General features: G+C 43.7%; 1 protein-coding gene across 3 annotated transcripts in view; it reads right to left on the bottom strand.

Moving 5' to 3' along the window:
- Positions 1-27,786, bottom strand: part of LOC137369099 (endoplasmic reticulum aminopeptidase 2-like) — a 67,953-nt gene that overhangs the window by 21,977 nt on the left and 18,190 nt on the right. For all 3 annotated transcript variants that reach the window (XM_068029742.1, XM_068029743.1, XM_068029744.1), the window contains 12 exons: positions 26,763-27,285; positions 23,622-23,760; positions 22,564-22,698; positions 21,159-21,279; positions 20,313-20,467; positions 17,470-17,583; positions 17,251-17,382; positions 13,361-13,492; positions 11,029-11,097; positions 9,592-9,767; positions 9,342-9,421; positions 2,517-2,700 (listed from right to left, as the gene is read on the bottom strand). In XM_068029742.1, the coding sequence (XP_067885843.1) occupies positions 2,517-2,700; positions 9,342-9,421; positions 9,592-9,767; positions 11,029-11,097; positions 13,361-13,492; positions 17,251-17,382; positions 17,470-17,583; positions 20,313-20,467; positions 21,159-21,279; positions 22,564-22,698; positions 23,622-23,760; positions 26,763-27,285 (1,960 nt within the window). The remainder of the gene's footprint in view (positions 1-2,516; positions 2,701-9,341; positions 9,422-9,591; positions 9,768-11,028; positions 11,098-13,360; positions 13,493-17,250; positions 17,383-17,469; positions 17,584-20,312; positions 20,468-21,158; positions 21,280-22,563; positions 22,699-23,621; positions 23,761-26,762; positions 27,286-27,786) is intronic.

Here is a 27,786-nt window from a genome sequence, read left to right as displayed (position 1 = left end):
GGGACTCCACTAGTTGTCCACCCAAAAGTCAAATTCTACCCCATCCTTTAAAGTTTTGGAGGAAACTGCAACACCATCAACTGGGAGAAGTAGAACTCTGTCAGTATATCTAAGGCAGTATTACTTAAATACACCCCTCTTGCATAGACCCCCTACTGTGACATGGTCATGTCTTCCAGAGTCAATGGACCACAGGGCATTGGGTAGGATGTAGGTTGGTAAACAAGGATGAGGATTTTCAAACAATTGCATTTGTAGCAGGAAACAATGGTGGTAGGTAATGGGGTGAAGTAAGAGCAGAGATGGACAATGTTGCTGGGGTTCAAGCAAATTTTCTTGGCAACAGAAAGGATATTGAATCGGAAGTTGTGTTTAAGTGAGCAACCATGGAGGGGAATGGCTACAGAGTTCGTGGTACGAGATAAATAGTATGGCTTCAGTTTCATTAATGCTCAGTTGAAGAAAGTTATGGCTCAAAACAAGTAGAAAAGCAACAAGATATAAAGAATTCCCAAAGTTTTCTAGAAGCCAAACTCTATTGTAAAGGAAATTTTGGGGTTTTTTTTTTAGTAGATTTTACAAAGCTTTTTTCATATTATTGGCCCCTTGTTCTCATAAGTTAGTTAATAGGAAATTGGTTGTGGGCCACATGTGAGCAAGAAGGCAAGAAGGAAAGAGAGAAACAAAAACAAAGAAAAAATTTGCATTTACATACTGCCTTTCATGACCTCAGGACATTGCAAATCACTTTATAGCTAATTAAATAATTTTGAAATATCGGCACTGTTTAAATGCAACCAAATTGCACAAAACAAGGTCCCACAAATAGCAATGTGATATCAAGCAAATAATCTGTTTTAGTGATATTGGTTGAGGGATAAATATTGGCCAGGACACTGGGGAGAACACCCTTGTGTTCTTCTACAAATAGCACCATGGGACCTGCCTAAAAGGTATCTTGGTTTAGCTCCAAAAGATGGCAACTCTTGACAGTATAGCTGGGACTTGAACCTTCAACCTTTTGGTACAGTGGTGAACATGCTACAACTGATCCAAGTAGTTATAAAGTAGATACAGATGATGGGGGACGGATGAGTGCAGTGGTTCTTACATAAGCATCAAAAACTTTTTATATGGCATCTATGTATTTTGTAAGTCCCTGAAATAACAACATGTTCAATCTCAAGCAAGTTATTCTCTGAATTTGTTGGTTTTTCGTGAATAGATATTTCCAGTTCACTTACTGATGGTAAGTGGCACCTCCACAATAAACGTGAATTATTCTCAACTTTCACCCATACAAAATAGAACTTTAGTCTGTCAAATCATGATTCACACCAATAGAATAACCTAGGATTCAGTACTCAGTGGTTGTTGATCAAAAGGTATTTGCGAAGAGCAGAGTTAGAGGCTGAGGAGGGGTATGTTACAGATAGTCTTAGAGGTAAGGAGGAGCAAGAGAAAGCTGAAGCAAGAGAAGATGTGACAGGGTTAGCGGCTTGGTTGTTGGGGGAGGTTGACCAGGGTCAAAGGCCTTGTTGGGATAGAATCAAAAAATGCCAAAGTGTGACTGAAGTTCAGGAAAAAGTAGCTGCAACCAGTTAGACTAGTACTGCAAATCTAGAGGAGGAGAGAAAGATAAGAGGGGGCTTTCTCCAGCTCCCTAATCCCACCTGATGGCCAATATTATGAGAAAAAAAGAATTAAGCCTCTATATGCCCTGCCTAACAGTTGAATGGGCCAAGCAACAGTTGATATGAGCACTTTAGCTGAATGGCCCCAGTTAATCACAGAATCACAGAATTGTCACAGCACAGAAGGAGGCCATTCGGCCCATTGTGTCTGCACCAGCTCTCTGAATGAGCAATTCAGCTTGTGCCACTCCCCCACCTTCTCCCTGTAACCCTGCACATTCTTCCTTTTCAGATAACAGTCTAATTCCCTTTTAGATGCTCACTTGAACCTGCCTCCACCACATTCTCAGGCAGTGCATTCCAGATCCTAATCACTCGCTGTGTGAAGAAGCTGAAGAAATGGATGATGTTGTGAGCTGGGACAGGGCACGCTGAACAGGAGCTCAGAAATAGCGAGTGGATGGGAACAGCCTGTTAATGGTCTTATGTGGTTCCGGGGGGCGATGGAGGGAGGAGGGTGTGTGGGTGGAAGGGAAGGTAGGATGAGAAGGTTATCAAGAGCCAGAGCAGGAAAGCAAGGTCGGAATCACTGATCTCATTATGTTAATTCTTCTGAAAAATTGCTGCTGTGTCCTCACGGGGTCAGGGAGCAGTAGCATGGATTGGGAAGAAAACACAGCAGGCAGCTTTAAAATTATTTTAGAGGTAGCTTTGGGGCAGTTGGGCTGTAATGTAACATTACCTCACGCCATTGTTTGACACCTGTAACATGACTGACCTCACAGCACCACCTACAGGCACAATTCCAGTGACATATTATGACCCACTCACGTTGTGATTATAATATATAATAACTACAACAACAGTGACATTCCACAGTACCTGACAAGTTGGAAAGCATTATGAATCAGATTCGCTCGGTCTTTCTGACTCAGAAGTGTGTGGTTCTGCTCCAACAGATTGATCAGAGCATCCCATCCGGCACTCTTGTAATGTACTAAGTAATATCCATTCATGTCCACGTTAAATTTTACCCATTCAGCTTCTTTATCCAGTTCAATATGATCTGGTTAAAACAATATTGAGTTAATGAAGCTAATTAGTATAGAGAAATGCTCTCAGTTGACAGATCAAGTGCAGAAACATAGGAAGATTTATGCCACAGAAGGTGGCCATTTGGCCCATCATGTCCATGCCAGCAAAAAAAAAGTGCAGTGGGTCAGATACCGTCCCTTTCCCCCTCTGGGACTGGGTGGTGCAGTGGGTCAGACACCTTCCCTTTTCCCCTCTGGAGCTGGGTGGTGCAGTGGGTCAGACACCGTCCCTTTCCTCCTCTGGGACTGGGTGGTGCAGTGGGTCAGACACCGTCCCTTTTCCCCTCTGGAGCTGGGTGGTGCAGTGGGTCAGACACCGTCCCTTTCCTCCTCTGGGACTGGGTGGTGCAGTGGGTCAGACACCGTCCCTTTCCTCCTCTGGGACTGGGTGGTGCAGTGGGTCAGACACCGTCCCTTTCCTCCTCTGGGACTGGGTGGTGCAGTGGGTCAGACACCTTCCCTTTTCAGTGCTGAAACTACAACTCCTTAAGTCAGAAGCAAGACTGCTACCAACCAAGCTAAGCTGCCAAATGTCTAGTAAACTGAGAACATGACATTTCAGTGGGAACAGGTTCCATTTTGTTTTCAAATGCAAGCGATAACTTTAGCTAATGTGCGATTAAGTTGTGCACACAGTGTGCTTAATTTAATGACTCAGTGGCGGGCCTGGAAATGGGTGCCGTTCCCATCCATCATGTGGGTGACTGCCACACTGCGATCACGTGGTGGGTGGCCATTTTGCATAGAGTGGCGCAGGTCACCCCAATCATGTGGTGGGGATGGGAGGTGAATCACTGATTACAGCGTCAGATGACTCTGGAGCAGGTCTCGACACCATAATTAACCATCTCCCCTTGATGTTCAATGGCAATACCATCGCTGAATCCCCCACTATCAACATCCTGCGGGGGGTCACCAATGACCAGAAACTAAACTGGACCAGCCATATAAATGCTGTAGCTACAAGAGCAGGTCAGAGGCTGGGAATCCTGCGGCGAGTAATTCACCTCCTGTCTCCCCAAAGCCTGTCCACCATCTACAAGGCACAAGTCCGGAGTGTGATGGAATACTCTCCACTTGCCTGGATGGGAGCAGCTCCAACAACACTCAAGAAGCTCGACACCATCCAGGACAATGCAGCCCGCTTGATTGGCACTCCATCCACAACCTTCAACATTCACTCCCTTTACCACTGACGCACAGTGGCAGCCGTGTGTACCATCTACAAGATGCACTACAGCAACTCACCAAGCCTCCTTTGACAGCACTTTCCAAACCCATGACCTCTACCACTGAGAAGGCCAAGGTCAGCAGATGCATGGGAACACCACCCCCTGCAAGCTCTCCTCCAAGCCACACACCATCCTGACTTGGAACTATATCGCGGTTCGTTCACTGTCGCTGGGTCAAAATCCTGGAACTCCCTTCCTAACAGCACTGTGGATGTACCTACACTCCAAGCACTGCAGCGGTTCAAGAAGGCAGCTCACCACCAACTTCTCAAGTGCAATTGGGGGTAGGCAATAAATGCTGGCCTAGCCAGCGATGCCCACATCCCATAAATGAATTAAAAACAAGATATTTAAAGGCCTGCCAGCCTTGCATTCCTGAGAGTCACTGCCAGCTTTCATTTGACTGGTGAAAATGCTGTTGAACTGATTCATGCACCCCCCCCCCCCCCCCAACCCCCAAGGTGGGCAGATGACAATGGCCTAGACAAGACAGAGGGTGGCCCCACGGTTCAGTGGTGCCTCCCTGCAGATTCTCCTGTAGGTTGCTTGGTCAGGCGGAAAGGAAGTTGTGAAGAGGATATAAGGAGGCTACAAAGGAATATAGATAGGTTAAGTGAGTGGGGAAAGAACTGGCAAATGGAGTATAATGTGGGAACATAGGAAATTGTCCATTTTGGCAGGAAGAATTAAAAAGAAGCATATTATCTAAATGGTGAAAGATTGCAGAGCTCGGAGATGCAAAGTGATCCGGGTGTCCCAGCATAAAAGTTTAGTAGGCAGGTAGAGCAAGAAATTAGGAAAGCTAATAGAATGTTATTGTTTATTGAAAGAGGAATTAAATACAAAAGTAAGGAGGTTATGCTTTGGCTATACAAGGCATTGGTGAGACCACATCTGGAGTACTGTGTACAGTATTGGTCTCCTTATTTAAGTAAGGATGTAAATGCGTTGGAAGCAGTTCAAAGAAGGTTTACTAGACTAATACCTGGAATGGGTGGGCTGTCTTATGAGGAAAGATTGGACAGACTAGGCTTGTATCGGCTGGAATTTAGAAGAGTAAGAGGTGACTTGATTGAAACATATAAGATCCTGAGGAGTCTTGACAGGGTGGATGTGGAAAGGATGTTTCCCCTTGTGGGAGAATCTAGAACCGAGGTCACTGTTTAAAAATAAGGGGTTGCCCATTTAAGACAAGTTGAGGAGAAATTTTGTCTCTCAGGGGGTCGTGAGTCTTTGGAATTCTCTTCCTCAAAAGGCGATGGAAGCAGAGTCTTCGCATATTTTTAAGGCAGATGTAGATAGATTCTTGATAAACAAGGGAGTGAAAGGTTATCGGGGGTAGGGGGGAATGTGGAGTAATAGGTTCAGCCATGAATTTATTGATTGGCGGAGCAGGCTTGAAGGGCCCAGCGGCCTATTCCTGCTCCTAATTCGTATGTTCATGTGTTCATAGGTCCTCTTTCCCACCGAAGGCAAGAAGAAGTACTCCCACCTTACCAAGCAAACCTGGGTGGAGATCGCAGAGGATGTCAGCAGCCGTGGGGTCACCCACTAGAACTGGGTCCAATGCTGCAAGAGGGTCAACGACATCCTGCGTTTGGCCAAGGTGAGTGCTCCATCCCACTACTTTTTGGGGAGTGCATGTGACTACGTGGGAGGGTGCGTGACATAGGGAAGGTAGCACTACAACGTCGATAGCAGAAGGGCTATTACCTCATCTTAACAGATGCATGGCTGCTTCTTGGCCACAGGCCACCGTCCTTCATAGCTCACCCCGCCCCCCCTTAACTCCCCAGACAGCATATATCATACATCAGATCCCCCAGCAGAGGATGAGGGGTTGACCCACAGCACTGTGGGTATGCCTACACCCTAAGGACTGCAGTGGTTCAAGAAGGCAGCTCACCACCACCTTCTCAAGGGCAATTAAGGGTGGGCAATAAATGCTGGCCTGGCCAATAATGTCCACATCAAAAACTAGCCAAAGTATTATGTTGCTTTCCCTGCCAATTTCTACTATCTCCACCCTCCCTCTTGCAGGACAAGAGGGCCCACAACAGGAGGGAGACTGCCAGGACTGGTGGAGGAGTTCCTGATCTGTGTCCTCTCACCACTGCTGAGGAAGAGGCTTTGGAACTGAAGTCCCTGGGTGGCCGTGCAATTTCGAACAGGGAGACTGGAGTCCCTGCGCAAGAGAATGAGGATTGGCTTCCATCGACATACTGATTAATTTTGGAGGAGGCCCACATCATACATGGTCGGCATGAGGAGATCTGCATAGCCTAACCCACACATGTTTGTGTTCTCTCATACAGGTCGGTGTGCACAGGAGACTGCAGCCACAGGGGGACAGCTGTCAACCTCTGAACAGGAGGACAACTCAGAGGATGCACCATCCCATGACTCTCCTGCACCTTCCACCAGCCCAGATACTTTCACCTCAGTGGGTAACTGCTCGGCTGTAGAATCAGGGTAACAAGATGGTGAGAGAAAGGAACATGTGCCCGAGCAGCTGGCTGATGCTGAGACAGCCGAGGCCTCTGACAGTCAGAGGAATGTGGGTGGCCAGGCCCATGCTGAACCCCAGGCTGATGACAAGCCTCTGGTGTTGACAGCACAGGACATGCTGGAGTTACAGAGAGGTACAGCAACATATGGTGGAGATGCCAGAGACCATGCGTAGCATTAAGCGGATGATGGAGGAGTCCATCCATGACTGCTGCATGTCTCAGGCATGTCTTCCTCCATCAAGAGGTTGCTGATCATGGACAGCCAGATCCCACAGATGCACACAGACCTGCACACCATTGCCTTGGCCATGAGCTCGACGCAACAGTGGCAAGGGTGAGAGAAGGAACAGGAGCCTGGAGACTTCTGCCACTCCTCGTCCTTCTCTGGTGAGCAGGGAGGTTCAAGCAAACCTTCAAAAGGGAGGAGGAGAGGCTGCCATCCACATCTGGGGGCTCCCCTCAGGGCAGTCTGAGTGTGGATACTGGCTCCTCAGCCCCTCTGCTAGTGAGGCCAGCTCCAGCAGCCGCAATGCCTGAGAAGGGTCCTAGACCTGTGCAGTACACCCTTAGGGAGCTGTGGCAATGCAGGCCACAGGCACCCAGAGGACGGCCATCATCACAGGACAAGGGGTAGACTGATCAGCAACCTGCCTCCATCCCAGCTGCTGTCGCAGGGATCACACCGCGTGGGAACACCTGCAAATGTATTATATATGTAGCAAATATGTAATGTAATGATTAATTAAAAGTTCTTTTATGCAAATCACTGGCCATCATTATCTGAAAACCATGTATCCCTTAATTGTGAACTGCTGACTTCTGCCTTCCGGTTCGTGCAACGCCAATGTTACCACAGCCCTCATTAATATGCCAATGTGATGAGAGCCCTCATTTACATATATTCTCCTATGCAGCTGGTTGCAAGTCAGGGAACACAAATGGAAAGGAGGTGACAGAGTTCACGCATTCAGATGAGTCTTTATTTGACTCTCTGTGAGTGGACATCAGGGTGGCAGGAAACGGGTAATATGAGGTTGTGTCGCCTGCTTGGTGCATTGCTCAGCCCATCTGGCCTCCTGCGTTGAGTCTTCACCATCCAGTGCTGCTTTCCCCTCTCCCTCCTCCACCTCCTCCTTATCGGTGGAGGAGTGTAGCTCAGCCATCTCATCGTCATGTAATGCCTCCCCTCTCTGCAGTACCAAATTGTGTAGAGCACAGCAGACCACTATGATACGCGAGACCCTTGCTGTGGCATACTGCTGGGCTCCACCAAATTGATCAAAGCAGCAGAATCTCATCTTCAGCAGCCCAATGGCCTGCTCACTGCTTGCCTCACTCTGCTGCATTACGAGGGCTTCTTACAGGTGTAAGAAGCCATGTCATCAGCCTTTGTCCCAAGAATCCATCTATGAAGGCGAGCAGGGGGGCCTGAAAAGCTGTGACACCTGAGACTGTCGAAGAATGTAGGCGTTGTGGCTGCTTCCTGGGAAGTGGGAACACACCTGCAGGAAACGCTTTCGGTGGTCATAGACCAGTTGAACGTTCCTGTTGGTGAAGGTGGCTGGCTGATAGGTGGGAGCCTTGATGGTCACATGCATATAATCTATCACACCTTACACCTGTGGGAATCCAGCAATGGCCCCGAATTCGATGGCCCTCTAGGCCTGACTGTCAGGATCGGTCTGGTAGTGCACATAGTTGCCGGCCCTCTTGAACAGGGCCTTAGTCACCTCTCTAATGCAGCGGTGGCTGCTGCCTGGGAGACCCCACACATATCCCCCCAGTGGAACCCTTCATAGAAGTTGAGTGATCTTCAGGGCCACTTGCATAGAGTGCCTCCCTGGAGAGCCATAGTCTTTGCTGACACAAACGCAGCAGCCTGTTCTCCCTTTCTCCATTGGAGGCGCTGCATCATACTACGAGGATCCAAAAAGTCAGGGTACATGAGACCCATGCCAGGTAACCTGTGGGCCTGCAGTGCGCTGTCCCTGCAGAGACAACCTGCCTTGGCAACTCAGCTTTTGACAAATCTCTTGGCAGAGTCGCCAATGGAACTCAGAGCCCAAACTTGCTGATGACCCACCCTCTGTTCCAGCATTGTGAGCGACCAAACACATCACTCAGCGGTTTGGTAACCCAATACAGCACCCCTCCCAAACCCACACTAAAGCCTTGCAGAGCCCCTGAGAGCCTGAATTCCCTTTCAGAGCTTCCAAGATCACGAACGCCCTTGCAGAGCCCCCAAGACCATAAACCCCCTTGCAGGTCACACAGTAACACAGTCTGACAATGGCCTCAGAACCCCCCCTTCCCATCTGCAGCAATACTCGGGCTGCCTTCCTGTCGTGGCAATGTGGCCTCTTGCCTCAGTGCCGCCAGGTTTTAACAGTCGTGAACCTGATGGCACGTTGAGTGTCACCCACCGTTCACAAAATTGAGGGCCAATCATTAAATTGGAATTAATTATATTTAAATGCATTTACAACAGCAGTTCAGCAATTTAAAATAGCTTCTCATCGTGTCAGGGAGTCAATGCCGCCATGGTGCTTTCCCGCCACTGACAAAATCCGGAACCGACATACAACGTCAGATTTCCAGGCGGACGGTTCCAATGCAATTCTCTGATCCCCTCATGCCACCTTGCCTGCCTTCAGCAGCAGCATTAAATTTTGCCCAGTGTTACTGGCATTATACAATAAAACCAAATTATAATGTTACTGAGATATTTTAAATACTATCCAAGATGAGGAAGTTTTAAATGAATTTCACATTAACATCTCATAAAATATCATTGCTTTTATTATTTTAAAGACTGGATGTTTTTGAGATGGTGCTATCTTATCCATCGCCAGCAACATATAACGTTCTTACCTGATTTTGTTTGCAGTAGGTGTCTACCAATAGTTTTAGAACTGCTCGTGATGTAAGTCAGTGGGACGTGCCACAGGTAACTGCAAAAACAACAAAAAAATGTTTTTGATTCCCAAAATATTGCAGATTACACTTAAAACTTTGCTCACTCTAACATATAAAGCAATTTATCAAAGGGTCATAGTGTCACTTAAGGCATGGAAGGAAGCCAAGAAGAAAATTAATAAGGACACAATTGAAATATAAGTACCCAGATTGCAGTGAGGCCCATGTGGGGTCCTCTGGGAGCACTCCCTTAAGAAAACGCTCTTGTTGCAGCTTAACTGAACTCCCATTATGCTCAACAATTATCACCGGTATTCCTTGTTGAAGTGTCCACGTGTTCATAATCTCCTTGATGACTAGATGTTCCCCTGCATAGAGGTACTGAGGAATAGAAAGGCACAGAGGGCAGTTTAACATGGAATGTTTTTTTTCTTCTCACATTAGTTTTTAGAGTTAAGACAAAGTGCAAACAATACAGTGCAATAGCAATCAAGATTTACTTTTCACCTGATGGTTCGCCTGTGAATTGTATGTTATTCACTTTTTTCAAACATTCATTGCAGGCAAGGCCCACTTTTGTTGCCCATCACTAATTGCCCTTGAGAAGGTGCTGATGAGCTGCCTTCTTGAACCGCAACAGTTCATCTGGAGCGGGTACACCCACAGTGCTATTAGGGCGGGAGTTCCATGATTTTGATCCAGCGACAGTGAAGGAACGGTGATATAGTTCCAAGTCAGGATGGTGCGTGACTTGGAGGGGAACTTGCAGGTGGTGGTGTTCCCATGTGTCTGCTGCCCGTGACCTTCTAGGCGGAAGAGGTTGCAAGTTTGGAAGGTGCTGTCGAAGGAAACATGTTGAGTTGCTGCAGTACATCTTGTAGATGGTGCACACTGCTGCCACTGTGCGTCAGCGGTGGAGGGAGTGAATGTTTAAGATGGTGGATGGGGTGCCAATCAAGTGAACTGCTTCGTCCTGGATGTGTTGAGCTTCCTGAATGTTGTTGGAGCCACACTCATCCAGGCAAGTGGAAGTCACACTCCTGATTTGTGCCTTGTAGATGGTGGACAGGCTTTGGGGAGTCAGGTGGTGAGTTACTCGCAGATGTCTTGGTTAAGGTAGTTCTCATCAATGAAGGTGCAATTGGGGGGAGGCTGCATTACATTAGCAGAGCTAGTTTTTACTTCTATAATGCTCTTATTGATTGATTTTTTACTGAAATCCAAAGTGGCAACAGGTTCAGCTTCCTATATGCAGAAAGATGAGTGGAGGCTGACATCTCCTGTGGGAGACAGCCAGAGGGCATGCAGAAAATATAATAAAAATCAAAATCAGAGATACTTACAATTGAAGTAATTTCAAAAACATGCAATCCTTTAGACCTTAACGTATCTCTTTTAAAAGTACTATCAATGTAAATGTTATAATGCATCATGCCAATTTTTTTGATTCCCCAATATTATTTAGATGAATTCCCAACATCAAGAGTTGAATTTCAATGGATTGTAGGATAGTTGTGTGATCCCACAGATTGAATAGGAACTGCAGGTACATATGGTACTGTAAGATTTTGCAAGTTGAGTACATGTAGGTGTGCCTGAATTTACATAGAGTTCAACAAAGACAAAATGAACCAGATCATACCGCATTTTTAGCAGCTTGTGAAGTGCTGTAGCAGAATCCACCTGAGGTAAAGTCTTCCTTGGTGCAAGTCTGTTAGGAGTTAAAATAGAGATTGTTATGGCAATGGAAAACCAATCTTATATAACCGCGATAAAATCACAAGTCAGATGTTTTATTTCCAGACTGGAAAACCAAGGTTTCTGCAGGAGTTGCTGGGAGAATTTAGCACATTTTGCAAACTTAAACATTAACATTTTTTTTTTACCTTTTTACTTATCAGATTCTAATTTTATTTCTGTAATAGATTGTGGGTGAATAGCAAAGCAATATAGTCACACAAAGGACTTTGACCTGGTCATTTCTAGTTGTTCTTTGTTTGCTTTTTGACAAAAGATAATCTTAAAAAGATAATCAATTATTTTAGAGCTAGTGAAAAAGGATTTTTTTTAGTTTTTTTTTTAATGCAATACTAAGTACATTTTGTACCCTATGGGAATGCTGATCATTTTCCCCAGCCCAATACACATACTTCCTATACTTTGCCCCATAGACACTTACCTGCTAAAATATCTGGGTGGAAGATTGTATTACATCTTCCAATTAGAGTTGTAGCAGACACCTTTACTTCATTATTGTGAAATGAAATTGCATCTCAAGTAGCTTGACAGATTACTAGATATAGTTAACATATGATGCTATAATCATTATTTTATCCAAAAAAAAGTTATTGACAATTTCCAGCAAATTCATCCATCTAATCTAAACCTTGTGTTGTCCAAGTTTATGTTAAAAAAGACAATGGCCACAATTTTCCTAAAAATGTTTGTGTCAAAAATGAAGTACTTTTTCCATATATCATGTTATTAGATTTTTTCTTCTGTCACAGTAGATAGATTTAAAAATCAAATTCACTCAGAGAAAATACCTAGCTTTGATTCGTTTGTAATAGATAACTCAAGCCATTCAATTCAAATATAAATTTCCTGGGAGTTATTTAAATATACGTTTGTTTCGCAGTTCTAGTTGAGTCTAAGTGATATATATTTAGATTTTCTTCGACTTGAGCACATTTTGAAAATATGTCTCAACCTATCTTGCTCCAAGTGAGTCATACAGTCAAACAGAAATCCCCCATCACTGTATTTTGATTTACTAGTTATTTCATGTATCCTGCATGATTTTCTTTGACTTCAGAATAAACACTCCACTAAACATGCTTAGGCCATAAAATTCCTAAACTACAGTTTAATAGGTGTTTATTCTGCCACCTTCTGAAGTTAAGGAAGGTAATGAGGGGGCGTGTGATCATGACCAGTAAATTGAAATATAGTGAAGAAAGAGATACAGGTTAGCCAGAGATTAATATTCGTGTTCAGTTCACTCTGAAGTTTGGTACAACAAAATGACTATTATTTTCTGTCATTCTGAAGGTGGATACTGGAGCCTCTACTTACTGCAAATCCATAATATGTCATTGCTACTTATCCATTTGCTATATAATAAATCTGTTTATCAGTTTATAGCTTAACATATGGTTTAGTGATGGGCTTATTTTACTCCTTTCCAAGGTTGAAGAAGATCGCATGATGGTGCCTGATTTAATGAATACCTGAGGTACAATGATGAGGGCTTTTTTTTCAACCTTTAGGCTCATTACAATAACCTGAATATTGGGCATCTAAAAGATACCTTCTGGTTTGAAGGGAGCAAAGACTCTTCTACGACTCTTTTAAGAGGCATCTTGACAAATACATGAATAGGATGGGAATAGAGGGATACGGTCCCCGGAAGTGCAGAAGGTTTTAGTTTAGACAGGCATCAAGATCGGCGCAGGCTTGGCGGGCCGAATGGCCTGTTCCTGTGCTGTTTTGTTCTTTGTTCTTTGACAGTACTCTGATCAGCCTGAGAAAAAATGTCTGGAGTAAAACCTCCAAACTAAACAGTATTATTAAAAAAGAATTTAAACTTTGCGGGAAAAGTGGTAACACACAGAAGTGATAGTGGGCATTTTTGTCTTTGTTCATGGGATGTGAGTATTGTTGGCTAGTCCAGCATTTGTGGTCCATCCCTAATTGTCCTTGACAAGGTGCCGGTGAGTTGCCTTCTTGAAAAAGAAGCTGGTGCTAAACTACCAAAATATTGCTACACTATCTTCTGAATTAAGTGAAGTAATGGCACAAATTAGTCTTTATTTCTTTCAAAAGCATTGGAAACATTCACATTTAATGATAAACTAATTTAATTGAAAGATGTTTAAACAATTAATATTTATTAGAATTATCTCATTCTAAACAAGTGCTAAATTATTACTGAAATACACAATCCAACTTTCTGACAAAGAAGAAACTCTTACATTGGCCATACTGTTCCACAGGTCTTCGTTCTTGGCATTCATGTAGCTGTATTTTCGTAGGTAATGAACTAAGCCTCTTTGGAAAACCTCCTCTGTCAGAAAATTTCTCAACATGTGCAGAATGCAAGCTCCCTACATTTAATAAGTTGCAAAATTTGAGTTACATATAATGTCTGTATTTAAAAGAAAGAAAGACTTGCATTTATCTAGCACTTTTCATGACAAAGCATAGTCACTGTTGTAATATAGCAAAGACAGCAGCCAATATAAACCCAGCAAGCGCCCACAAACAGCAATGTGATAATGACCAAATAATCTGTTTGTGTGATGTTGATTGAGGGATAAATATTGGCCAGGATACCTCTCTTGCTCTTCTTAGAAATAATGCTATGGGAGCTTTTATATCCACTTGAGGAGGCAGACAGTGCCTCGGTTTAACATCTCAACTGAAACACAGTACCTCCAACTATACTGGAGCATCAGTTTTTGATTTTGTACTTAAATCCTGGAGTGAGACTTGAACCAAGAACATTGTAATCCAGGGGTAAGAGTACTACCAGCCGAGCCACAGATGACACCAAAGAGCTGTGTGTAAGAGAAAATAAAATTGGGACCAAAAATAAGATGCATTCTGCGGATTAATCTTCATGTTTATTCAAACTAGCTTTTTAGATTAAAAGCGAATACTCGATTTCCATTATACCTCTAAGAATAGGTCTATTTCCCTCTCCCAAGTAAACATTAGGTAAAGGTTAGACACACACTTATTAGTAGCCTGCCAGAGATTAGGATCTACCTTTTAAATAGTCAAAGTAGACATATGCCCTCCATTTGGACATCATGGACTTTCAAAAGGCATTTGTTACAGTACCACACAAAAGATTTGTGAGCAAACTTGTAGCTCATGGAATAAAAGGGACAGTAGCACCATGGAATAGAAATTGGCTAAGTGACAGGAAACAAAGAGTAGTGGTTAATGGATGTTTCTCAGGCTGGAGGAAGGTTTGTAGTGGAGTTCCCCAGGGATCAGTGTTGGGGCCCTTGCTTTTCCTGATATATAATAATGACCTAGAAATTGGTGTCCAGGGCACAATTTCAAGGTTTGCAGATGATACAAAACTTGGAAGCATTGTGAACTGTGGGGAGGATAGTGTAGAACTTCAAAAGGACATAAACAAGTTGGTGGAATGGGCAGACAGGTGGCAGATGTAATTCAATGCAGAGAAATGACAAGTGATTCATTTTGGTAGGAAGAACATGGAGAGACAATATAAAATAAAGGGTACAATTCTAAAGGGAGTGCAGGAGCAGAGGGACCCAGGTGTGTATGTGCATAAGTCATTGAAGGTGGCAAAACAGGTTGAGAGAGCAGTTAATAAAGCATACAGTATCCTGGGCTTTATTAATAAGGACATAGAGTACAAGAGCAAGGAAGTTATGTTGAACTTGTATAAGTCGCTATTTCGGCCTCAGCTGGAGTATTGCGTCCAGTTCTGGGCGCCGCACTTTAGGAAAGATGTGAGGGCATTGGAAAGAGTGCAGAGAAAATTCATGAGAATGGTTTCAGGGATGAGGAATTTCAGTTATGAAGATAGATTGAAGAAGTTTAGTTTAGTTTAGAGATACAGCACTGAAACAGGCCCTTCGGCCCACCGAGTCTGTGCGCCCTTCGGCCCACCGAGTCTGTGCCGACCATCAGCCACCCATTTATACCATTCCTACGCTAATCCCATATTCCTATCACATCCCCACCTGTCCCTATATATTTCCCTACCACCTACCTATACTAGGGGCAATTTATAATGGCCAATTAACCTATCAACCTGCAAGTCTTTGGCATGTGGGAGGAAACCGGAGCACCCGGAGAAAACCCACGCAGACACAGGGAGAACTTGCAAACTCCACACAGGCAGTACCCAGAATCGAACCCGGGTCCCTGGAGCTGTGAGGCTGCAGTGCTAACCACTGCGCCACTGTGCCGCTGTTTTCCTTGCAGAAGAGTAGGCTGAGAGGTGATTTGATAGAGGTATTCAAAATAATGAGAGGTCTGGACAGAGTAGATAGACAGAAACTGTTTCCAATTGTGCAAGGATCGAGAACGAGAGGGTACAGGTTTAAAGTATTTGGTAAGAGAAGCAAAAGTGACATGAGGGAAAACTTTTTCACACAGCGAGTGGTTAAGGACTGGAATGCTCTGCCTGAGAACGTGGTGGAGGCAGGTTCAATTGAAGCATTCAAAAGGGAATTAGACAGTTATATAAAAAAGGAAGAATGTGCAGGGTTATGGGGAGAAGGCAGGGAAATGGAACTGAGGGAGTTGCTCTTTCAGAGTGCTGGTGCAGACATGATGGGCCAAATGACCTCCTTCTTCACTGTAACGATTGTGTGATCTGGACTACAAGATCAAATACTAAGGTATTTAAGGTTATGCTTAAAGTTGGGGAAGGAGGTGAAAGTTAGACAGCTCAAGAAAACTGTAAAATACCATGAAATGGAATCTTCAAAAACATTTGAAAGAGGCCCTGAAGATGTGTGGATGGGTCCCTTCTGGCAGAAATGCCAGCTTGCATCCATCTGGAGCCTCCACTGTTGACCCCAAAACTTGTGGGATTAGGGGGGAGGTCCATTCCATTTTTTTCTGAACAATGTGTGTCCCTACATCACTGGGAGTGCACGTAGAATGCTTAAAAGGCTGGAAAATCATCTGAATACTGTCATTACTGATAGTGGGGTCCCCTGGAAAGAATATAGAACGGGGGGAAACTCTTATTATAAAAATTCTCTCTCTTCAGGGGTCCAGACCTGGATCGTCATCTGGACCCTTCGGTGGGCCTCACTTCTGCCACTTGAATAGCCTGTGTGCCTGTTTTCACTTGGCATACCGGCTGCCAATTCTGTCTCTGCCAGCTGAGGGGCTGGGGACATAAGTAGTCCACCATTTGGCATCCCTGCCCTAGACTTTGCTCCCTCGTCCTCCATTAGGTTTGTAAGGAACAGGGGGAGGCTGCATCATGTACAAGGTTGAGATGGAATTTTCTTCCAAGGCCAGAACCCAGAGATATGGTGGAATGGTGCTGAAAGTAGAATGGAATTTTGGCTAGCGGCATCGGGAGTGTGGCAGCTGCTCCAGAGAGCAGTCTGGGGGCCAGCACTCCAGGGTGACTTTGAAGGCCCCCATTCCCCCCCCCTCCCACTTACCTGGTTACAGTTGTGGCCGCAGGCTGACCAGTGGAGGGGTTTCCCTTCATAATGGTAGTCTGGCAGCTGTGGCCATTTTTATTTCAAAACTTTGAAAAGTGCTGAGAGGGTGCCTCAAGATGGAGGTGTCTCCTCCCTCCCTTACCTGCAAAATTCATGTCGCGTGACTGCTCCTGATACAGTGGGGGACAGGACTTACATTTGACCCCGTCGTCAGGCTCCCGACCCAAAATGGAAAATTCTGCCCTCTTAACAAATGTAGACTACATATTAAAATGTTTGATACAATATTGCTTGCATATTGTGTGGAATTTAGTGTTCATCCGTCCAACGATATCAATAAGGATATTAGCTTGACTAGTAGCAATAGTTAAAGATCTCACCAAAGGTTGACAATAAGCCAGCTTCATGTTTCAAAATAAAAGCAAAATACTGCAGATGCTGGAAATCTGAGATAAAAACAAAAAATGCTGAAAATACTCAGCAGGTCTGGCAGCATCTGTGGAGAGAAAAGCAGAGTTAACGTTTCAGGTCAGTTCTGATGAAGGGTCACTGACCTGAAACGTTAACTCTGCTTCTCTCTCCACAGATGCTGCCAGACCTGCTGAATATTTCCAGCTTTTCTTGTTTTTATTTCATGTTTCAAAATCTGTTTCATTGGACAAGACATTCTTAGTAACTATCCTAATTACCTTGTCATAAGAGACAGTATCAAACATTTCCTTTATCTGAGTTGGATTTTCTGCAGATGTGGATATGGGACGTGATGAATTCATTGAATCTCTTCCCATTGCTCCAAAACATGTGTTCAAAAAATAATCATCCTGTAAAGATCCAATATTAAAAGGAAGTATTAAACAGAGCCAGATATCCTGCAATAAAGTAACCAATAGTGAGAAAGGTTTACTCACAACTTGCAGCTCTGGATAAGTGGCATCGACAGAGACAAACTCCATGTACCTGGCAAAACCTTCATTCAGCCAGATGTCATTCCACCACGCCATTGTCACCAAGTTACCAAACCACTAAAACAAAAGATATGCATTAGGGATCCAATGAGCATTTTAAAAAAGTGGTCAATTCTAATTTGATTATTAAGAAGTTATATACTGTGAAACTCCACTGGGCAGGTAAATATTAGTTAATATTTCCAACTTATGCTTCCAATTTCAAAATAGAAACACAAGGGTTCCTAAAAGGACGACATACCCATCTCTCAAATAATGGCTATGGTGGACTAAGATGCAGATTTTAATTGGAAATGGTTTCCTAAAAGCTAATGAAACAGATGTATCACCATGTTTCTATTTCAGAAAAGACATTTGAATCTACATGCTGTAACTGGCCCAAATGGAAGTGGATTGAAGAATGGCAGGGGAGGCAACCAATCTGTTCGCCGGTCAGTCATTGAAATATTTTAAGGAGGTTGCCTGCCTCCATTTTAACTTCAGCTTTATTTTTAACACCTGCAGGCCAGCATTCCTAGGCATTGGGAAACCCAGCAGATGACAGGAGACGAGAAGGTCCAGATCCATCAGCTAAGTGACTTTATTGCACTGCTTGTGGGCCAAGAGGAGCAGCAGTGCTTCCCACAGGTCCACAAGACAAACTGGCTTACCCCCTGTAATTGGACTCCCCGTTTGGCCAACCCCTCACAATTGGACCCATTGATCCAAAACCCGAAGACCCAATCATTCCCCAACCCCGACCCAAACCCCAAAGACTCCGATCTCTCTCCAACACCATCCCACCCCACCCTGATTCAAGCCCCAAAAGATCCTGATCTCTCTCTAAACCTCCTGACCCAAATCCCGAAGATCCTGTTCACTCCCCAACACCCCACAAAACCAAACCCTGAAGACTCCAATCTTTTCTTCGCTCCCCGACCCAGATCCCAAAGACTCTGATCTCTCCCCAAACCCCTGATCCAAACCTCACTCACTCCCAAGCTGCTTTTCTGCCCAGCAGGCGGACAGCCTGTCAATCTGGTTGGCTGTTAAATGGGAAACCTGTCGAAAAGCTTTAAAAGGTATCCTGCTGTTAAATTCAGCAGGCCTTGTGGTAAACCTTTATTTCTGAGTTTCCCATCCACAAATGCTTCTCCCTGTGGAGTTATTATTGGGGCCTTTGTTTATGACTTTTTTTTTTAACGTTAGATGGCATTTGTTGTAATATGCCCAACATGTTCATCTCAAACTAATATTGGCAATGGATGCTATGTTACAGATGTTAATTCAACTTGTACAAGTATTTTGAGACTTTTATAAAATGTGGCTCAGCAAGTTTATCCTAGCAATATAGAGCAGATAGGTTCAAGGTTTAATACCTAGTATGTGATGAATTATCTGGTAATAGCAGGGTTACAAGTAGCTTCAGCATTTTGGGTTAAGAAAAGTTGTGCTAAGGACCCAATTTTCATAACTACCAAAATATAGCTACACGAGTGGTAAAGCAGTTCTACTTGGAATGTATTTCTGGGAAACTGGGAATTTTTTCATCTATTACAACAGATGCATAAAGTTAAATTACAGGAGAATGATCTACATGCTTAGAATATTCAGACTGCAAGAAGTAAAGAAAGACTTTTTAAAATTCTTTCCTGGGATGTGTGCATCTCTAGCAAGGCCAGCATTTGTTGCCCATCCCTAATTGCCCTTTACTACTGACTGTCTTGCTAGGTCATTTCAGAGGGAAAGCAGTTAAGAGTCAACCACATTGCTGTGGGTCTGGAGTCACATGTAGGCTAGACCAGGTAAGGACAGCAGATCTCCTTCTCTAAAGGATGTTAGTGAACCAGATGGATTTTTATAGCAATCGGTAATAGTTTCATGGCACCATTACTAAGACTAGCTTTCAATTCTAGATTTTTTAAAATGAATTAACTGAATTTAATTTCCACCAGCTGCTGCGGTGGGATTTGAACCCATGTCCTCAGGGCATTAGCCTCGCATTTATATAGCAACTTTCATGAGCACAGGATATCTCAAAGTCAATGAAGTCCTTTTGAAGTGTAGGAAATGTGACATCCAATTTTGCGTACAGCACGCTTCCACAGTGCAATAGTGACATGATAATGACCAGATAATCTATTGTGATGTTGATTGAGGACTAAATATTGGTCATGACACCAGGTATAACTCCTCTGCTCTTCTTTAAATAGTGCCATGAGATCTTTACATCCATGTGAGAGGGCAGGTGGGGCCTCAGTTTAATATTTCATGTGAAAGATGGCACTTCTGACAGTGCAGCACTCCCTCAGTACCACATTGGGGTGTCACTCTAGATTTTGCACTGAAGTCCTGGAGTAGGAGTTGAACTCACAACTTTCTGACTCAGAGTTGAGAGTTCTACCAAGAGAGCCATGGTTACACAGAAAACATGTTCAATAACTATAACATGGTGATAGATCTACATTTTTCTTTGATCTGAAACCAGTTGAGCACTTTTGCAAGTCGTTCCCTTGGAGCATTTTGCATATCCTTTAACGCCGAAACAGTAAACATAATCTGAACAGGTACATAATGAACCTGTGGTCTTGGTCACTAGTCTTTTGAGTGAAACTGTTATTGACCTTGATTAACAGACAATAAAAATTTATAATGGAGCTGTAATTGCATATTAGACAATGACCTTTGTCAACTATTACCTATTAGGTACTGTATTTGATGGAATTATGAAGCCAACCAGCATGCAATAAATTCTCGAAGCTCAGTACAAGCCTTAATAAATGCAGATTGCATGAGACAGACAATACCTGATGAGCCAGTTCATGACCTATCACCATGGTAATCCATAGTTTATCTGATGCTGAGGAAGTTTCAGGATGATAGAGTAGCGATGTCTCCCTGTAAGTTGTTAAACCCCAGTTCTCCATGGCTCCTGACTGAAAATCTGGGATCGCAACTAAATCTAAAAATACAACAGTTCTCATTGCATTGTCTCTTAACATGCTGGCTCATTAATATTTTGTATGAGTAACAAGTACAATGTCACACAATATCACATAATGTAAAACAGAAGCCATATTCAACAACTTCCACTTAATTTGGCACCTTTAATAAAGCAAAATGATCCCTGGCACTTTAAAAGAAAGAACTTGCATTTATAGAGTGCCTTTCACAACCTTAGGATGACCCAAAGTGCTTTACAGACAATGAAGTACTTTTGAAGTGTAGTCACTGAAGGGATCGGATACCCGCCAGGAAGCTCCTCCCCACCACCTCACCTCCCCCCCACCCCCGGCCACCCCCAGGTTCTCAGCCTTTGCTCCCCTATCCAATCTCCTTCCCATGAGCCCTCGCCTCCACCTCTTCTTCTTCCCTCATCTCCCTCCCCTCTGTTTCCTACCCTCTTCCCTTTCTTGGTTCCAATTTTCCCTCCACCTTCTTACTTGCTTCTGATAAAAGATCACAGACCTGAAACGTTAACTCTGCTTCTCTCTCCACAGATGCTACCTGACCTGCTGAGTAGTTCCAGCACTTCCTGTTTTTATTTCCGATTTCCAGCATCTGCAGTATTTTGCTTTTATTCTAACTTGCTTGGTCTGATTGTACAATATCCTTTCCTTCATATCTATATTGAAAACTTGTGTTTGACTTACCCTGCTTTGGAAGTGGGTAGTAGATATTGAAGTACTGCTCATAAAACTCCAATAGTTTCACTGCTGCCTCTAGTGCATAATGTGTTTGACTCCACTTATCTGGAGCAGCATAAATAGACACCTGTTGGAATACAAGATTCACAAATAAAAGTCGAATGCCTGCATACTCAGGAAACAATTATATGACAGAATAGGGAAGTCTTTAGAATGTATTTAGCTTTATTTGAAGGAAACATCCCCTTCAGAGCTTCAGGCTATAGATGTTCATTTCCAAATCCTAGATTTAACAGATTTCCAAACTCCAGTGTGAATTTTAAGTCAGTGATCCCTAACTCACAAAAAATGGCAAACGCTTGTTTGTGATTCTTGGCATAGAAAGTGGATAGCACTCGAATCCCAATGCAATGCACATGCCTAAAGAGGCCAATGGCAGGATCACAGGAACTTACCTTTCCGGTGGCAGCCTTCAGTGGTCCCACTAAAGACTGCTCATTTGTCTGCCAAGTGGCTGAGCCTACTGACTACACAATGCAAGGTACAGACTGTTGTCAGTCATAAACTTGCAAAGGCCACCTCAAAAAAGGCTCTTAGTTGCATATGCAAAAAGCCGGTTTTATATGCACCCTCTGGATGCTTATGCATGAGTCTTTACCAATATGATTGGTGGCACATTGCAGCTCGGATTGAGAACGTGCTCGCCACCTGCCATTTTTAAAATTCGTTCATGGGATGTGGGCATCGCTGACTATTCCAGCATTTATTGCCCATCACTAATTTCTGTCGAGAAGGTGGTGGTGAGCTGCCTTCTTGCAGTCTTTGGAGTATAGGTACACCAACAGTGCTATTAGGAAGGGAATTCCAGGATTTTGACCCAGCAACAGTAAAGGAATGATGGTGTCCAAGTCAGGATGGTGTGTGGCTTGGAGGGGAACTTGCAGGTGGTGGTGTTCCCATGCATTTGCAGCCCTTGTCCTTACAGGTGGTAGAGGTCGTGGGTTTGGAAGGTGCTGTTGAGGGAGCCTTGGTGCGTTGCTGCAGTGCATCTTGTAGATGGTACACACTGCTGCCACTGTGTGTCGGTGGTGGAGGGAGTGAATGTTGAAGGTAGTGGATGGTGTGCCAATCAAGCAGGCTGCTTTGTCCTGGATGGTGTCGAGCTTCTTGAGTGTTGTTGGAGCTGCACCCATCCAGGCAAGTGGAGAATATTCCATCACACTCCTGACTTGTGCCTTGTGCCTGGCGGACGGGCATTGGGGAGACAGGAGGTGAGTTAGTCTCTGCAGAATTCCCAGCCTCTGACCTGTTCTTGTAGCCATAGGAGTTTCTGGTCAATGGTGATCCCCAGGATGTTGATAGTGGGGGATTCAGTGATGGTAATGCCATTGAACGCCAATACAAAGCTCACCTTAATTCCTGTTGATGTTACTGCACTGACAGATTTAAAGTCACAGATAATGAAGGCCACCAAGTATGTGCTCATCCTCACACTCACATCAAACTGGTCTTCAAAAAGTCCTTCTCCTACTGGGAAAGATTTAATCTACAGAAAATATAATCGATAGTTTCAGGAAAGACACCAAGATATATTTCAAATGTAGCAGCTCCTACTATTTTGTAGAACATTTATATTCACTTTATAGTCAAAATGTACCAGTTGATCTGACTATCTGGACTCTGAAATTCCTCAGGTTGTGTTACTGGTGGTTATACTGGGATTAAACCTGATATTGCCCTCCAGCACTGATCCTGCCAGAATTTGTGGGCTCATTTGCATGGGCCAGGTAGGCACCAATGCCACAGCAGGTGCATCTCTGACACTTGCCTACCAATGCCTGCCACAAACTCTAGTGCCAGCCCATTTGCCAGCAAGGGCACGTATTGCTCAGACCCCTCCCTGACTCCAGTAAGGTTGTCCACAATGGTTTAAAGAATTAAATTCTTTATGGATCCAGGCTGATTGCCTGGGCTAGACCCCAATGGTGAATCCCACACATACCCTTATGGAGGTCAGTACACCTCACTGAGTGACACTGGATCTGCTTCCAGATTCAGAAGCAGAAACCCCTAGCTTAAGGAATCCTTACCTTTAGCTTTGCCCCCATCCATTATTTGCTTTGCAAGGGGCAGACACAAGTTTCACCCATTATAAGGTAAAAATGAAACTTCCAGATACAGTGGAGGCCCAGTGAACTGGGTCTCCCCTGAACTCCTGCCACAGTTAAAGTAGGAGACTCCCGGAAATTTTGACCCCTAATATTTTAAAAGTATTAGGTAGGGTGTGTCATTTAACTGCTTGTTGTAAAACTTATCTTTAAAAATCTGTATTTAGTGAGTACTTAGTAATTGAGCCATGGCACATTCATATAACATTCCATTTTGTTGACTACAGATGAAGCTAAGAAGATCCTATGATTAGAAATATTGGGATTACGATAGTTAAATCACAGAATGAAAATTTCATACCATGGGCATGTTAGACAGTGCAATATGTTGCTTTTCTCTTCTTAGCTTAATTGAGAAGTTGGCTTTAAAAGATGGTTCATCAAAACATGGAAAGGCCATCCGTGCCGATGTGGGTTCAAAATGGGTAGATGCAAGAAGTCTACAATATAAATAATTCATAAAAGAACTGAATTCAAACTAATTGAATATGGAACAAACTTAAATGCATTTTTTTTACAATACTTGCATATACTGTCTATTCAATTGGTAATAATGTAGAAACCAGCATTTGCCTGGACACCTCTTGAACCATGAGAAAAATCATTTAAAATGTCACCTTTAATCATATTCTATTTGAATAACAAATTCTACACTTACGTCATCCAGACATAATGGGGATACTTATGTTTCTGCACATCAGAATATATCAAGTGCAACCAATCTTAATAAGTTCAAATGAGAGCCAATTGTCCTATGTTTCACATAATTTATAGAAAAAATACAATACAAATGAGAAAAGTGAAATAGCCCAATGTGCTACAAACTCCCTAAAATAATATTGATAACCAAAACACTTCAAAACTCATTAATAAGAGATTCCAAATATGTGCAGATAAGAACACAAATTGGCAATATCACAGTAAACAGAATCTTTATTATATTTCAGTAAGAGTGAAAATAAAAACTTAATACTCGAGATCTATAATACGTTAAATTTGCGGGGCTCCCGGGCTGAGCCGAAAGGCGGGTGGAACCCTGCCTCTGCATTTTTTCAGACCCCTGAAGTGATCCTCTGGTCTCTTGGAGTCAAAGTTTAAGGAGGTGGGATCCCCTTCTGTTTAAAGACTAAATAGGGACGGGGTCCCACCCCAATAGCTACCGGCCAGTCACAGGGCCAGCAGCTCAGCAGTGTCAGCAGCGCTACCAGGAGTATTGGCCATTACTAGTACTGCAAAGGCCTCGGACCCAGACCCAGTGCTGGAATCACGGACAAGAGGTGGGTGAGACAGGGTCACCAGGGCCAGTCCGAAGGCCCGGGTCAGGTTGGTGCACGTTTGGTCCAGGGGGTGGGGGGGGCTCCTGTGGGGTACATTTGTTCCCTGTGGGGGTCCTCCATGGGCCACAAATTGCCCACAAAGGAGGGACCCAGCAACCACCACCCCCCCCACCCCCCTCCAAGCACGCAGGGAGTGCGCTTCATTTTCCAAGGTGTCCTTCCCTCGCAGCGGAGACCCCCCCCCCCCCCGACCCCCATCACTGGTAAAATCCCAGTGGCGGCAGGAAGTTGCTCTTATTTGGCCTCTGGGCAGGAAGGCTATCATCGGCCTCACACGCCCCAGGGAGAATCGGAATTGGGATTCCCACTGTTGGGTTCCGTGGTGGGTGATTCTGCTCTGATTCTCCGATCCCCCCCGCCACGAATCCTGCCGTCGGGATGGGCACAAAATTCAGCCCCTTGTTTGTGCAACACCATCCTATGGCACGCTGTCACATCTGCAGCCGCATCCTTCTATCATTAAATGGAGCTCCGTAAGTTGTAGATCCCATACCTATACTGACATCATCATTAATAAAGTCTAAGGGAGATTCCTTTTGCACTGACTTTCTTGGCAAAGCCATGGGAGATTTATTAGCTTGAATTAATAACTGGAATTAGGCAACATATAGTCAACAAGAAATGCTGGAAATACTCAGCAGGTCTGGCAGCATCTGTGGAGAGAGAAGCAGAGTTAATGTTTCGGGTCAGTGACCCTTCCGACCCGAAACGTTAACTCTGCTTCTCTCTCCACAGATGCTGCCAGACCTGCTGAGTATTTCCAGCATTTCTTGTTTTTATTTCAGATTTCCAGCATCCGCAGTATTTTGCTTTTACATATAGTCAATGTCTGAAAGGTAATGATAGATGAATGCCAAATCTAATGAAGGGTTCCCTTAATGGTGGGTAAGGTTTCAGAGACAATATCGGGGGGGGGGGGGGTGAAATTAACAGGCACTTGGAGAGGTTTGAGCCAATTAAGGAGAGCTAGTACGCATTTGTAAAAGGCAGATCATGCTTCGCTAATCTAATTGATATTTTTCAGGAAGTAACAGAGAAGGTTGATGAAGGAAATGCAATGGCTATTGTCTACATCGATTTTAAGAAAACGTTTGACAAAGTACCACATGAAAGGCTGGTTAACAAAATTGAGGTTCATGGACTAGGAGGGTTAGTGTCAGTCATAGAGTGATACAGCACTGAAACAGGCCCTTCAGCCCACCGAGTCTGTGCTGACCATCAACCACCCATTTATACTAATCCTACATTAATCCCATATTCCCTACCACATCCCCATCTTCCCTCAATTCTCCTACCAGCTACCTACACTAGGGGCAACTTACAGTAGCCAATTTACCTATCAACCTGCAAGTCTTTGGCTGTGGGAGGAAACCGGAGCACCTGGCGGAAACCCACACAGTCACAGGGAGAACTTACAAACCCCACACAGGCAGTACTCAGAACTGAACCCAGGTCACTGGAGCTGTGAGGCTGTGCCGCCCCTATCAGCTTATCAACTTGGATAAAAAATTGGCTTTAGGACAGAAAACAGCGAGTTCTAGTAAATGGTTGTTTTTCAGACTGGAGGATGGTAGACAGTGGTGTTCCCCAAGGTCAGTGCTTGGACCACTGCTTTTTTTGCTATATATAAAAAACCTGGATATTGGGATAGAATAACATTTCAAAATTTGCTGATAATATCAAACTTGGAGGTGGGGCAGACAGTGAGGATGATACCAAGCGACTGCAACAGAACATAGATAGGCTAGCAGAATGGCCATATAAGTGGCAAATGGAATTTAATACAGAGAAGTGTGAGGTGATGCATTTTAACAGAGGAGACAGGGAGAGGCAATATGTACTTAATGGCACAGTTTTAAAGAGTGTGCAGGAACAGAGGGACCTGAGTTTCAGACGCACAGATCCTTGAAGGTGACGGGACATATTAAGAGAGTAGTTAGCAAAGCATATGGGATCTTCGGCTTCATAAATAGAGGTATTGAGTACAAAAGCAGGGAATTTTTGATGAACCTCTATAAAGCTCTGGTTAGGCCACAATCAGAGTATTGCATCCAAAGAGAAAGAAGTACCAACTCTTTCTAAACTGAAATATGTTAACAGCTTACCTTGTTTTGCCATCTGGTGTTCGATAACTACTTTTGTAAAAGCCGTAGAAGCCATCAGATAAATTGGCTGCATAGTAGATGTTAATAATGTACTTCTCTCCACTGCCTAGAGGCTTGGCAGCCTCTAGTGCTATTTGCTCATATGGCGGATATTCTAAAATGTGCAAACTGCTTTCCGGGTAAGTAGCCCCATCTTTTGTTAATGCAATAGTTGCCTTTGTGATTTCCAAATACTTGCTATGGAGGATGATGGAGCTGGTTTCTTGATTGACAAAAATCTGAATCCTAGCTAATCCGGTGAAGTTTAGAGTGGTCAAATTTGGGTGTATCAGAAGGTCATAGTGGACTGGCATGATCCTATCAGGTAGCCTCATCTTGTTCCAAGGAAACTTCTGACCATTAGTAGCTGAAGGAAAGTCTCTACTATCATGGTCACTAGTGCACAGAATGACCTGAAACAGCACTCCAAGAGTCAGGAACAACATCTTCTGCTTCAACAGCATTCTCCAAATTGTCAGGGAATCTAAAAGTACAAAACATTTGTAATAATGCAATGTCAATAATTTGAACTAATAGTAATACATTCTGGTGTAAGTTATCTAACCCGTATTCATAGATTACCGCCAGAGAATCAGAAAATGTCTTAAACTCTGCACACCTTGCAGTAAAATACATTTTACACAATTACAAGAATATGGTTTTGGAATTATGCCCATCCAACTACTGAATAAATAGCTGCATTGGTGACTGTTCAAATCCTGTGCTAAACAACAAATGTTTTCTTAGCACCATACTGCAAATACTGTAAAAGAAATCTAATCTATCAACACATTTCCTACAGTTACAGTTGCAGCAGTAATAGAACCAATGGCTCGTTTTCTTTAGAAAATATGTGTTTTTTGGTGTCATCACATTACTATGCCATACAAGAACTCAATTTTCTGGAAGTTTCCTCCATTTTATTGTTCCATGACACCCTCAGTTCTTCTTTCCTCCTAAAATATTGAGGCATTTAAAACCCAAG

This window comes from Heterodontus francisci, chromosome 4 (genome assembly GCF_036365525.1).
Source record: "Heterodontus francisci isolate sHetFra1 chromosome 4, sHetFra1.hap1, whole genome shotgun sequence".
Taxonomy (NCBI): Eukaryota; Metazoa; Chordata; class Chondrichthyes; order Heterodontiformes; family Heterodontidae; genus Heterodontus; species Heterodontus francisci.
Note: the sequence above shows the minus strand (reverse complement) of the source record. Positions and strands in the feature narration are given on the sequence as shown.